The 14912-nt window shown below is 33.4% G+C and overlaps 1 protein-coding gene across 7 annotated transcripts in view; it reads left to right on the top strand.

Annotated features, from left to right (window-relative positions):
- The window catches only part of CYRIA (CYFIP related Rac1 interactor A), a 57360-nt gene that overhangs the window by 25230 nt on the left and 17218 nt on the right, over nucleotides 1-14912 (top strand). For 3 of the 7 annotated variants that reach the window (XM_035320420.1, XM_035320422.1, XM_035320426.1), the window contains exon 4: nucleotides 10068-10147. The exons of 1 other annotated variant lie outside the window; for it this stretch is intronic. In XM_035320420.1, coding sequence (XP_035176311.1) covers nucleotides 10075-10147 — 73 coding nt within the window. In that variant the 5' untranslated portion in view covers nucleotides 10068-10074. Of the gene's footprint in view, nucleotides 1-9799; nucleotides 9880-10067; nucleotides 10148-14912 lie in introns of all 7 variants that reach the window. 3 more of the 7 variants (XM_035320421.1, XM_035320423.1, XM_035320425.1) reach the window with 2 other exon arrangements.

Below are 14912 nucleotides of genomic sequence, written 5' to 3'. Positions count from 1 at the left end.
AATTGAGGGTTGTTTTTTTCTGTCTCACCCCATCCTCTGAAAAACTCACATCATCTAAGTAAGGAGATGAAATTAACCAGAGTTTTAAGACTCTCTTAGACACAGAGACATTCTGCTGTGTGCTTTACTGTTGTAGTGTCTCTGGGCACAACAAATAGAAGGCTTTGGTTAAGTAGATTATTTTAATCTTGATTTACATTATTTTGTTGCAATTTAAAACTTGATTTATATATTTTCCCTTTAACAAGCAACTGATTCTCAGTTCTAGGTTAAATATGCTGATTTGCAACTTTGTGTATAGTATCTATATGTATATATGTTATGTTACATCTGTGTGCGTATATGACATATACTGAATTTTTTAATGAGTTATGTATCTGCCCCTAAAATATTTTAAATGAACTATTTAAATAATTTATATTTGGAATTTTTTGTTAGAGGTAATGACTGATGCCTTTACAAGGGTGTATTACTTTTACTTTTGATTTATCTCACCTCTAAGTGTGAGTAGAAAATTCTTACATCCTTTTTAGGTAAAAATCAATTTTACTAAATTTTGTTTTAAACATAATTATAGTGTCTTTTCTATAGTTTCTAGTTCTAAAACTAGAATTGCCTCTCAAACAGCAGTATTTGACAAAGTCAGAAAAAAAAATTGTTGGAGCTAACTCTACCTACCTACATTTTCGATTGGCAGTTTTAAGCTAGTGTATCTTATCCTGTGTATTTATTTTTTAGTCAGAGACTACAAAGGAAAGACCAGATTTCTTCTTTTTTCAAGTTGTAGTCTGCTTCTAACTTCCAAAGAGTGGTAATTGAAACTTCTTGAATACCTGTAACTAAAAATGGTGTTTCTGTTCACATAGAAGAAACTCAACTGCTGCCAAAGACCAATGTAGCACGTTACATACATGCTGAGAACGCTCACCGGCCTTCCAGTTTCATTCTCTTCTAAGCCTAGTTAATAATACACCATTGAATGTTTCAGAAGAAATAATGTTTTTTGTAATTTCAGATTCAAGTGTTTGAAGTCACTTTTAAACTAAATTTTGAGTTTCAGTGGGAGGAAGGGGAAAACAATGTAATGGTTTTGAACTGGTTCTGAAATTTGGTTATCAAAATACTATCTAGATTAGTTTGGCTTTAGTTAGAAAAGTAAGTAAAGGTAGAGGAGAAATTCACCCACTGATAGCGTAGCTGTAGTCCCTGCAAAAATTCAGTTTCATATGTGCACATATAAACTCATGGTTAGATCTAAAGTGCTAGTGCTACTTAAGCATAAAAGTATTAAGCACTTCAGATAAAATATTAATTAACTAGATTTGTTTAGAACATGAATTTTCATGTGCTTTATGTGAAAGCACTAGTTTGTGCTTTCCATTGTATCGTATTGTGCAATGCTGGGTAACTTAAAAACACTCAAAAATGTGTCTCGGGTTGAGATTCCCATACAGACAGCAGGTGGCACCACATCACCAGCAAAAGCCTTCCTGAGCTTGTATTGCAGCTACTCGAGTGAAGCCATGTTGAATGAGCAAATGTCTATAGGCTGGTCTGAGTTTTAAATGTCTCCTTCACAGGAAATCCACTGAGTAGCATTGTAGGGTTGTCAAAACAACTGTACAATGCTCACTTTTGTGCATATGTTTAACTTGCTCACATCATTGAACAATACTCTGTTTTCTTTGTATAATGGGCCACTATAGGCTTGTGCATCTTTTAATGTGAAGGGAATGAGCTGTCATAAATGGGCTTGTGATTAACCATCATGGAAATCAGTCGATTAAGTAAAAATAGATTTTATAGGAAAGTAGAAGGAGGATATAAAGTCACTGCTGTGCATCAATTTTACTGTCTTAATAAAAAGTTATTGTGCAAATTTCATTGCTAAATTAAGAACAGCTTCCAGTAGTGATTTGAATTAATTACTAAGAAGCCTGTCAGGGTCAGTATGTTACTTCAATTTTCATTTGCACCATCTAATACAATTTTTAATTAACAGGATGATTTTTTTAATTCACTACCATCCACAGTGCTCTTCCCTTATTTGTCATAAGGCAAATAGCAGATTTGTTAATGTAGCCAAAAAAGTTTCAGTGGCTTTTAGTAGCTCATATTGGGGCACAAAAACCTGTTTGGTATTCTTTGTACACAAAACATATTAGTTGGAAATAGATTTATGAGGGGATGTGCTTCTTAAAATATTAGGCATGATGCAAAATTATGAATCTCTTTATGTTTCCATCATTAAGAGGGCTAATGTGCTTACCTATTAATGGAATACAATTTTCAAGGCAGGATATTTTGCAGCAATGCCATGGTCCCAAGCTTTCTCTGCAAGTTCTAATGAACTAAGTGTCTAATGGGAAAGAGTGAAAGTTAATAAAATAATATCAGAAGGAATTAAAAAATGACACAAAGCTAATGAAGCTAAAAGGAAGTGTTATAGGAATTCATCCATTTCTTTAGCTCTCGTCTAATTACAGATTACACTAATACATTAGAGAAAATATATTCTTCAGTATATGCCCCCCCCCCTTCCCTTTCCTTGACTATAAGCACAATCTTTAAAAAAATCTGGAGTTTTAATACCTTTCTAGCTTTATGTTTAATGTATTGTCCAGTATAATGATGAAGTAATTTTTTCTCAGTCTCTCTGCATTCCAGACCATCTGCATTTGTGACTGTTTTGTTTGTTTGTTTTTGTTGTTTTGTTTGTTTTGTTGTTGTGTTTTGTGTTGTTTTTTTTTCATTCCTTAACTGCAGTATATTACATTAGTACTTACTGAATTTCTTTTGGATGTTTTCTCTAGTTTATCAAAATGATTTTGAATTGTAATCCTGTTTTCCAGAATATTTTTATTCCATTCTAGCTTATTGCATATTTTGTCACTGATTAAAAGTATTGGAGAAAAACAGATCTTTACAACAGGTACCAAATACAATATAAAAATACTATAAAAGTGAAAGTCTAAAATAGCCTTTCTTCTAGTAAATTTATCGATGTGTGAGAAACAACATCTATGGCTAGTCAACTTCAGGAACTGGTACAGGTAAATGGTTAATTAAACCTCCTAAAGCTTCTTGCCTAGTTCTGTTACTCAGATGCCTCCATAGTTCAGTAAACCTTCTTGGTCTTAGGTGATCTGTCAGAATGCTGTGTTGATGATACCTGTGCTTTCCTCCTTTACCCTCACCCAGGGATATATTGGAATTTTTTCTCTTACCCTTATCCGTATTCAAGAAATATATATATACATATATATATATATTAATGTATATATATTACCATCCAGCCTATTTACAATGTTTTTAAAATACTTTTCTTCTTTCTAGTAGAATTGTTGCTATTTCCGTTAATAGCATAAATATAATGCAAATGAGTCAGCAAATTTTCTTATTTTCTGTAAGGAGGTATTATGACCAGTATTACACAAATAGTTGCTATTAGTTTAAAATACTTCCATTAGGTCTACTTTTCATCTTTAATTCCCCAAATCTTGAGCAATTGATACAGTATGTCAGCTATAGCTATCTTAATTCTGACAGTATCAATATACTTCTTTGATGGAAATTAATTGTCTGCTTAGTGTTGTAAGATACAGTTTGATTTCTGACTCCTGTTCCAAAAAGGAATATGTTTAAAGACTGATTCAGGTCCATAGCTTGTAGATCAGCCCCCTTCAAACTAGAAATATATGTTTAGCAAGCAAAATGCACTATGCCCTACGTATTGACACATTCAGAGCAGATCACTAGCAAATATGCAGTAAGAAATCCAGTCACTGTAGGATGTCTGGCTTGACTGAGGTTTTATGTGCTGTTTTGGTATTTAAGTATTAAAAAGAGAAGTAAAATGGATAAAGAACAAAGTTAGCATGCAAAGACTTATTCCCATTATCAACTTTCTCAAGAAGTAAATTGAAAATTAAAATCACTTTGAGGAAAATCTTTGCTGCTGCTGTACAAAGAACTAGAATATGTTGGGTTTCAACTTTTTGTTTCAGACACATACTTTGGATTTTCTATGAGCATAGTATGAAATGTTATGTATGGCATAGTCAGAAGGTTGAATAATTGGCAGTCATTGAAAGGCAGAAAGAGGAGCAACGTGTTGTGTTTTTTTTCTTTCTGATTTTTCATCTGAATTCTGTTTCTGATTCTGTATATAAGACTGTATGGGATCGGTAGTAGATTTTTTGCTTGTAATATCAACAAATGTTGAAAGCAGATGCCCTTTGAAATTGAAGTTCTAAAGCACTAAGTCAAACTGTGCCTGGAAAAAATGGTTTTGTTTTGAAGGAAGAACACTTAAACTAGCTAAACCTGTTCTGTTTCTGTTAAGGATACCTTTAACAAGTATCAGTTGGGTAGATGTTAGAATCTTGTTTAGCTTACCTGATTGAGGCTCTATTTCTTGGGCAAGGGGAGGAATTAAATCCCTGTTGGGTGTGTAAGCATCTGTGGATGTGATGCCAATAGTCAATGAATTAGATTCAAACTGTACTTACTGTATACTTAGGTGGAATCATCAAGTACAACAGTGGTTCCTTCATTTCAAACATAATTTTCTTCTAATTATTCCACTGGTTTCCCTTCTTTTTTTTTATTGCAACCTGCAAGTCAGAATCCCAATAGTTTGCTTGCCTGGTCTTCATTCTTTCATGATGTCTCTTTTTAACATTATGCACTTTGAAAATATATAGGTATTCATTCTCTTCAAAGTGTGTTCAGGTGTGAGGGTTGGCATGTTGAAAAATCCCCCATTAAATAAGTTTTAAGTTTATCTGAGGTAATCCTTTTCTTTACCTTTTGATTTTAGTGAAACCACGAGCCAAGCTCTTTGCTCCTTGGGGCTACAGGTTCTCATATTGCTGGCCAACTCTTTTAACATTTTATGATTATTTAAAAATGTATTTGTCATTACAGACACTCCTGCTGATATGCCTCACCTTTCGTGTAGCTTTCAGTTGTGTCCCACAATCTACTTGTCCATTGACAGTAAAAGCTTTTGGCTTGAAGCATTGTTTTTCTAGGAACTGTAATAAAATAATTGTTCAAAGCAGAAATTATTCTTTTGTCTTTGATTACTTTCACTTTGAGCAACATTCTTCTCTTATTCCACTTTTCACTTTTTTACATCTGTTTTGGGGAGTTGAGTTTTGTTGTGTTTTGTATTGTGTTTTTTGTCTGTTTGCTTGTTTTTTGTTTTTGTCTGTTTATCCTTCACCTGGGCAAGGAATGTGAGGCACTGGTTTTTCTTCACTTGTTTGTAAGTACTCCAGTCTCTCTGTGTGCCGTCACACTGTGGATGATTGCAAGCACTGCATCAATTCCAGTTTGCTTGGAGTTAGTCTTACATCAACTCTTTAAGAGAGTAAGTGTTAATATGTTTATTGCAAAGAAGAAGAAAAAACAAAAATATTAGTAATAGTCAAATGCAGCTAAAAATGATCTTTTATATCTTCCTTCTTCTCCCAAGCAAAAAAATGAGCGAATCAGAAAATGAAGTTGGTTATCGTTGTCAAGAAGTTTTGATGATGTTTAATCAACTTTTTTTTGGTTTGTTTTATTTTATTCCTCAATATAATGAGACCATTTTCAGAGTGTTGCACTTCTGCTATGTTCCCGTATAAGCACCTCAACAAATTTCACAGGTGAATATCACAACAATTTGGAATTGTGCTTTTGATCTGAGACATCATCTTGGGTTAGATGGTACTGCTTTTTTTGTTTTGTTTGTTTGTTTGTTTTTAAATCAGAGTCAAGTACTCAGGCAGTAAAGTCAGTTCCACTACTTTAATGATATTAATAGGGTTACTACAATACAGTTCCCTCGGACTGTGGACTTGGATGCCTGTCTCTGTCAATGTAGATGCACCATTAGAAGTCATCATTCCTAATAACTTTTTGCTGCTTCTGAACTTGGGAGTCTCTGTTTCTCCTGAAACTCTCAGTGGAGCTGCTCATGAGAACACTCCCAACCCTATTCAGTTAGGGTGATCTAAATGAATTTAAGCAGTAGGTATTTGCTGATCTAGCTCATTTTGACAAAAGCCATTTAGACTATGTTTATGTAAGTAGGCAGATGTAGGAAACAATATTTGGCAAAGGATTGCTGATGATCAGTAAAGGGTTGAGCTGGTGAACGTTTATTTTTTCACTAATACAGTGTTTAAATGTTTGTTTCTCTATGTCTACCTTCAACGTAGCTGTAGTGATAGTGATGTTTTTGAGTTAATACTGATGTAAATTAGTCCTATAAAGGAAGAATAAATACATTTTATAAAGTTAGTATTTCTTAGCAATATATAGAATGCTATAGTTACCAATTAGAAATATTACAAAACTCCAGATATCAAAATAATATAATGACATAAAACAGCAAATACACAAATATTTTTAAGGTTTAAATAACACTTTGTTAACATTTGACATGCAAAATTCATTTGATAATACCCAGTTTGTGAACTCTGGGGAGTGTTTTATGTGTCATTATTCAAAAATATATTGATTGCTTTAGTATAGGAGAAGGAATTTCTTTACCCATCATAAATAGTAACCTCAAGAATGTCTAAACTAAATTAATGTGATTTTAGGAAGAAAGTGATGATGTAATAGAAAACCAGTCTGTGTTATTTTTATTTCAAAGCTCAAGATTTTATAAATGGCAGGGAATAGTGGCATATGAAACACAAAATACTAAATGTACCTTCTTGTTCACTGCTTTTTCATGGTTTGTTTATATCTGTGCAACTAATTAAATGTTGAGCATCAAATATGTATTAAACTGTCAACAATACCGTAGAAAGTATGTTCTATTTGTTTACGTAAATTCTTAGGATAAGCTTTGATGGTTTGGAAAAAGTAGAAAACGTGAAAACACAAACATCATTGTAATTTTTAAAACCTATTGTTAAAAGTTGAAATTTTAATGGATTTGGACATTAAGTAGAAGCTGCTGTCACGCAGGATCGCTGCAACAGCAATGCTTTTATGCGTGCATTGAGTCTTATTTCAACATTGAACTGATTTTACAGTAAGTAAAGGAAAATGGTTTCCAGGTTAATGAAATGGAATTTTAGACTGAAGATTAAACCTTTGTGGTTTGTTCTTGTGCATCAGCTGTGTGTTTGCGTTTCTGACACAACTGCATTATAAATACTGACCTCTTCGGCATTTATGTCATTAGTTACTTTGAAATCTCATTAAGAAATCATCTTGGAAGTGACTTTTGGTTTCTGAGGTTTGAAAAACTATTAGTATCCAGGGTAAGGCAGTTTGGAAGATCCAAGTCATGGGAAGCAGCAAGCTATGAAGAATAAAATAATTCAGCTTGGGGCAGGGTAATGTGCTTATCAACACTTCTATTATGGTAAAAGTTGGTCTTCTAATATGGAGTTAAAAAATTAATGTTGAAAGATGACTTATAATTAAAACCAAAATTTACTTGGAAGTAGATCTTGCTTTTAGTTTCACTTTTATGAAAAACTGAGAAATTATTTCAAAACATAAAAAATGCATATTTATCAAATGTGAATAATATCACTTTATTTTTTGGTTTTGTGTGTATTGGAAATAGATGACATCAAAGCAGTGCCTTTTGACCCTGAAAATTGGTATAAAGTTTTCAAGAGAGTTCTTGTTTAGTACTTGTGACATAAATATCTGAATCTATTTTCTAAATGAGTATTGAAGGAGAGGGGAATAAAATGAAAAACAAGCTAAGAAATGTAGTAAACATTCAGGAAAAATATTGAGAAATCTCCACAGCCTTGGTGTGCTATAGTTCTGTAAGAAGGATCAGAAACCAAAGATGGGGCACATGACCTCAAGCTATTCAATGCAAATAAGGGCTCGTAGCTTCAGTTTTTGGCAAAGGGAACAGCTTTCTTGCTGTTCGAAGCATGCTACCAACTAAAACAGTCTCTGGATGCAGTGCTAACTTTGGCAGTAGAAGAAATGCTTGGATTCTCTCTGAAGACTGAAGGCAATGAGGTAAGATACAGCTTAAAATGAGTTGAATGTGAAGAATGCAAACTGAGTAATTTAGATTGTGGTAGTATTTCTTAATAATGTAAATTGTTTCTTTCTCAGTTCTGAAAAGGAAAATTAATATATGCGTATTATCTTGTCCCTCTTAAATGATGTTGATAAAATGCAATATTTCAGTGTGATGGGATGTTAAATTACTCAAGATACAATGTTTAATGATGTATAAAGTCATTTGCCCTGTTTGCATGTTTTTCCTCTTTTTAGGCTAATCAGAAACTTAGGTTCAGTTCATAAAGTGTAGAACTTGTTGAGAAAGTAAAACTGTATTTCTTTTTTCTGCATGTAAATGGACATAACTTTATGAATAATGGAGAATGTTTCTTCATGTTTCAATACTGTGTATGCAAAATGATGCTAATTTTAAAGGGCTTGACAGTCTGCTCACTAGATCTGTTCTGGAGAGAAAATTTTGAAGAAATACGTTATGCAAAGCATGTGTAACAAAAAACTGTTTTACATGAAGCTGTGTACTCGGAACGGATTATTGACTAGATTTATATAATTTTATGGGATGACTATAACTGCTTTGAAATCTCCAAGCCTTACATTACCTTCCTAGGTTTTCCTGCTATTGAAATGTATCCTCTATATGCATAAACCAGTTGAAACTCATGATACTTTTTCTTCTGTAATGCTTGAGGGAAGATTTGGAAAAAAAAAAAAAAAATGTCTCCTCAAACGAAGTTTTACCCATATACATGCTTAGAATCATTTTTGTGTGTGTTCTGATTTCTTAAGTGGGAAAAATCTTAAACTGAAAAATAGATGAGCATCAGATGTAAGCCTCAAGAGCCATGGTTTAGAGTACTGAGAATGTTTATCTTTCAGGCAAAAAACAGTTTTCAATCTGACTTTTAAATCTAAAATTACATTTTTCTACATCCCTCCAGGCAGACCCTCTTTATTCTAGCTTTTCATGGTTTAATTCCTCTCTTCTGAGGAAAAAAAGATTAAGCTTACCCAAGAAAGCTATGCTTTCACATAGTTTTAGAATAATGGATCTTTCTAAGGACCATACCAGTGGAAAATAATAATAATAATAATAATAATAAACTTCAAATCTCCTTCCTTCTTGTCTTCTATAGAAACTTGCCTTTTTGAGAATTGGTCACTTCTCCTTTTGGAAGTTTTTCTCAATAACTTCACATGTAAATGTTTTTGAGTTGATACAAGATAGGGACACAAATAAAAAGATAACAGATAAAAAGTAGTTGAGTCTGAACCAGTATTTTTTTCAAAAATACATAATTTCTTACAAGTTAAGAAGTAGGCTTTTCAGCTTTCTAATACATTATATAGTAATTTATTATTATTATTTTTAATAATTGAGTAATTTTAGTGCAATAATGGGTGAATTTATGCTTAAGAACCCAAACCAGGGATTAAGACTTTATTTCTTACTCTGGAATGCTATTCAGTAATCTGAGTCCAGCAATTTAGAGGATTTACAAATATAGATACAGTTCTGAGTTTGTTTCTTCTGCTAAGTAAATAAACTCATAAATATCTGTCTGTACTTAGGAATGTTTAAATTCCAATTTGATGAATAGAATTATTTCTGTATTTATCCAAGGTCTTACTCTCTCTGTCCCCACACATAAATATCACTGAACTGACCATCAAAATGTTTCTCATGGTCCAGAACTTGCCATAATGTTTACATGATGCAGACTGTGTCAAGCCCTTAGTTGTAGTATTCTAACTTTACATATATAACTGTTTACGATTTTGTTGCATTTACTAGGTTTGCTGGGATGGGTAATCTTCTTAAGGTCCTTACCAGGGAAATTGAAAACTATCCACATTTTTTCCTGGATTTTGAAAGTAAGTTCAAACAATTACTAGACAATGAGAGAATCTTTTCCCTGACTTAACAGCAAACTGAGGAAAAACTTTTAAAATCTGATTGCTTGCAGTGTGTATTTTCCAGCACAACCAGTCTGTCCAAGTCCTTGTCTCTAAAATAATTTGTTCACTCAGGACTCCTTTTCTCTTCCTTTTCTATTTTTCAGGAACCAAATGGGAAATCTTTTAAAAGTTCTCACTTGCACAGAGCTTGATCAGGGGCCAAATTTTTTCCTTGACTTTGAAAGTGAGCAAAGCTTCTTGCCTGGCTTGCCTTCTTTGCTTATTACTTCCTAATAAACTGCATGCGCTTACGCATCATAAAGCAATTCAAAAGGGATTTGCAAGCAAATCAAATTACACTTCAGTTGAATATTGTTTTTTTGATATTTATAAAACCATATAAAATGATTTAAATTCATTCTGAGCAGAGAGGAGGGCAGAATGATAGACATGCAAGTAAAATCTTACCTTAATTTAGTTTCAGAAGATTTATAAGCCATTTTTAAACTTGCATATGAAAGAACTTGACCTCAGCTTCCTTTAACATTCAGTTATGTTGTTGTTGTTGTTGTTGCTTCATTGAATGCAAATATATATTGGAAATAAAAATCTTTTAAAAATGTCAACAGTGTAGGTGGCACAGTTTTTTGCCTGGTTCAGTGATGATTTAACAGGATTATTACCGTTTTTAAAAAGTAATGAAGTGGTCAGAGTGTATGTGCTTGATTGCATCTCTCTTAATTGCATGTTTATCAGTTTGCAAACAGTGTTTTGCTTTCTAATTTCCTTGTTGCATCTGTCTCTGAATCAAAGCTATTCAGTTCTGCTGGCTACAATTTTCCTGCATGTACTTCTAGACATTGTCTTGAAAACTGGTCATCAAGTCCTTAAATATGAATTTAATCTTACTCCATTACTTAGGTGTAATGCTTTTTATTTGAGATGCTAATGTGTGTAATGTTTTGTCTCTTAAAATCTTTAAAGAACAAACAAAAATGTTTTGAGAAAAGTCACTTTTTTAATAACTTCAAGAATGGTTTAAGAGAGAGTTCCAGATGAGTAGGCATCAGTTTTATTACCTTGAAATAGCTTTATTGAATAATTTATTCTGAAAGTATTTTTTTTCTGAAAAAAATTACATGATGTGGTGAGACTGTGTGTGTGCACACTGAAGCACTGGTTCAAAAAGTCATTTAAGCACATGTAAATCTTAAGAAATTGTTCAAACATGCTTTCTTGGATCAGAACTGGAGTGTATGCATATAAATTCATACGTATCTCGTCTAGATCTTACCATGTTATGAAGGATCAGTTTTAAATTATGTAAAAAGTTAATCGGTTAGTTGGGGTTTAGAAAAAGGGTACTGCAAGCCATCTATCCCGTTTTTACCTCTGCCTAAATAATTTGACAATTTTATTGTAAATCTGAGATGTCAAATCTTTATCCAAAGGATCATGTAGTTTTTACTATCAAACTTCAGAATACTTTAGCAGAGCACTGTGCCAAGCTATTACAAAGGTTTTCAGCTGCTTTGAGCTTTCAGGTTTAATCAGTCCCATCATGTCCTGTATTGTAAGAAAGTCCTATGAACCAGGAATGTAGATGTAGCAGGAAACAGGTGGCCTGGCAGTGGGAGGCCTTGTAGGAGGGAGAGGGGAAAATACCTATTTTATTGCCTTTGTAAAAGTGCACTGCCAACAAGAACTGAAGTGGGCCAAAGCACCTTCTCCCAGGGGAAGTGCAAGTGATTGGTGTAAGCACACACAAACACTTGTCAGGCACAGCTACCTACAGATTGAAATAAAGTCATGAAGATTTTTATGGAATAAAGTCTGTGTTCTGGGGAAGGGATGTGACAGCAGAGGCCTGTGGTTGCACGTCTTTGTCTCCTTAGACCCTGAGCGATGTAAAAGTGCTGTCAATTAATGGCTGTAGACGCCAGTCTCCATACATGCTTGCTGACTGTGACTTTCTGTGGACTTAGTTTTTAGTTCAGTGGGTGAAAGTTGTCACTTGAGTTGGTTATTCAAAGATCTCTAAAAATCCTTCAGCTTTGTATCTGTAAGGTGTAGTTGCTAAAGATACATTCACTGTAGTTCCAGTCAGGAGTTGGCCTCAGTTTTTGATACCTTGTTGAACAAGATAGTTAGGACTATGCTAAAGTACAGAGATGTTCCTCGTGCATTCTCAAACATACAGCCACATGTTAATTTGTGAGCATGCACTGAAATCTCCGGGTATCTGGTAGACAGTTCTGGTGTTGTGTGTGCTGTATGAGGCACAGAAGTAATTGTAATTGAGAAACCGACTGTAAAGTGACTGTATGCTAATTATAATCAAATCTTGAAAACTTGTTTTGTTTGTAAATTCAAATATTTCAAAGTGCATTCACCATAGCCAAAAACCTATCGATACATGTATCGAACTTATTGAGAAAAGTCACATAATTGGCTCTTTTAGTTTCTTTTCTCACACTTTTATTCTTACATATCTAATATCAGCAATAAGAAGTGTTATTAGAACCTAATGCAGTTACAAATATTTCCTTGTAAATAAGTTAAAAAACGAAACAAAACAAAAACTTTCCAAATCTTTGGAAAGGTGTCTCATTTAATGTAAAATCAACTTTTGATAGTTTCAGATATTTTGATGTTACCATTTGTGTTATAACAAAAAGATAAGTTTAGTCACGTTTTTAAGACTAGAACTGCATTACTTACAGTTCTCCTGTAAAAAAAAAAAAAAAAAAAAAAAAAAAAAAAAAAACCTTAGTGTGATGATCTCCTGACACTGTGGGATGTAAAACCAGGGGCAGCGTGGTGTAGGGCTTCCTTATAGAACAGGACAGGTGCAAGAAATTCTATTATTTTCTTTCTCCCTGAAAGACTTAATGTGTCTGCAAGCTGAGTTAGGAGTTAGGCTGAGTTTGTTTCTACTTTCTCCAAAAGCTTTTTTTCCAGTCACTGTAGCTGTTGAATATTGTAGGAATGTGTTAGAAGGTAAAGTTTAGATATGCTAAATTTAATGTAAGACAGAGTTAAGGTTACTGTAGAGACAATTGGTTTCTTACACAATTCTTTCCTTTTCTCTCCCCCTAAATTTTATTAATCTGTAGAGTCAAGTAGCTTGTGCTTTTCATTGATAGGTAAAAAGCAAAATATGTAGAAATGTTCACACACACATATATATATGAGTATATACACATACAAACAAAAATCTCTTGCAGCTTAATACAGACAGGTTAGGAACCTATTTTAAGGCGAGCAAAAAATCATTTTCTGTGTCACTAAAGCCTTGAACCAAATGCAGTTTCAAGTGTACTTGTATTATGCTCATGATTCAATAAGACTATCATAGACTTCCTTAGTTCAATTTCAAATATACTGTTTAAAAAAGATTAGCTGCCAGGCTCTTTAAATATTTACTAATCTTCCACCTATCTTCCAACTAGAAGTGTAATGTATCTAAGGAAAATACATCACACTTAAAGGAAGAATTAGTGTGATTGTAGAAATGCAGTATCCCTTTCTGTCCATAAAGATTTATTCCAACTGTGCTACACCTCATCTGAGAAAGAACCATGCCTGTGTTCATCTCTGCCTTAAACTGCAAAATGACTAAACCAAAGTTAAATAGGTAAAACTATAGCTTCAAGTGTTAGTGAAGTAACTGTTGTTCAGTAACTTTCTTGAAAACATTTCTGTGTGAGTATAAGTATCCCAGAGAGGTTTCTGTTGAGTTCAACTGCAAGAATTAATACTGAACATTATAAAAACACAGGAAATACTCTGGAGAACGTCCTTATTTAAATGAAAGGTATGTTGAGTTGATGCGTTTACTGTATTTCATTTTTTTTGCATCAGGATATTGCTTTTTAGTTTTTGTGCACTTTTTCATTAGCAGTAAGTTGAAATCTCAAAGTAAATCTGTCAGCACTACTTCTGAAATGTTTACAGAATTTTTGAATATTCCTTCCTTAGTACGTTTTTCTGTTCTTCATTTGGAATTTATTATACCTGAAAAGAGGGTGTGTGACATACTTCTTCCTGCTATGCATACAATGTGCCGTACAAACATTGTTAAGAAAAAAAAAAATGTTTTTCCAACTATGAAGGAGTGGAACAGATATGATCTGTCTCCATACCTCAAGAGTCAGAGGTTTTATGTGCTGATGTTGGTCAAAAGTAGTATGAGTGCTTATACAAAGGAAGCACAATAAGAATGTGAAGGTTTAAAATTCACTTGATAATCAATTTAAGCTGATCTAGCTCTGTGCTGTTCACAAGGGGTGATCCCCAATGATTTGTCACGTAGTCTCATATCCTTGTACTAGAATACTAGAATTAACATGTATAAATATGGTTGCAGCAGTCATGAATGATAACTATGTGGGAAAATAACACTGCTAGGAACTAGCTGTTCAAAACAAACAAAAAATCCTACCAGCTTACTTCTTTCCACTTCCTACTAAGTATTCTTTCAGGCAGATCAGAGTGATCTGGATGACTGCATGGCTGGAAAAGCCCTAACTGTCACATGAATGAGAACAGAAATGCCAGAGAGAATGACAAGCAATTGAACAGATCTAGATATCTTAGGTCAGTTAAGAAACTGCACAATAAGGTCAGCATAGTAGTCAGTAGACTCTTATTTTACTAGTTTCCCTTATTACCTTTAATTTTAGGCAACATGTTGTAAGGTTGAGTTCTGTGCAACAGAAATAAATTTATTTTCTTAGAAGTTATGATTTTTCCAGAACAGAATTCTGCTTTAATTAAATCCCAGATTTTTTTAATCTAATCCCAGAAAGCAAACTCTATTACTATTCTACACTTTGTGTGAGTATTTGTATTCAAAATGATAGGTATTTGAATTAATTATAGACCACTTCGTTTTAATTCCTCCTTTGCTCTTAACTCAGAAAAAATCTTGTTAGGAAGAATGAGTACATGACAAATTTTGAGAGTTTATGGTCTTCACAGCTAATGAAGGCTTTCGTTGTTAGCTC

This window comes from Oxyura jamaicensis, chromosome 3 (genome assembly GCF_011077185.1).
Source record: "Oxyura jamaicensis isolate SHBP4307 breed ruddy duck chromosome 3, BPBGC_Ojam_1.0, whole genome shotgun sequence".
Classification (NCBI taxonomy): domain Eukaryota; kingdom Metazoa; phylum Chordata; class Aves; order Anseriformes; family Anatidae; genus Oxyura; species Oxyura jamaicensis.
This window is presented reverse-complemented; position numbering and strand designations above follow the sequence as displayed.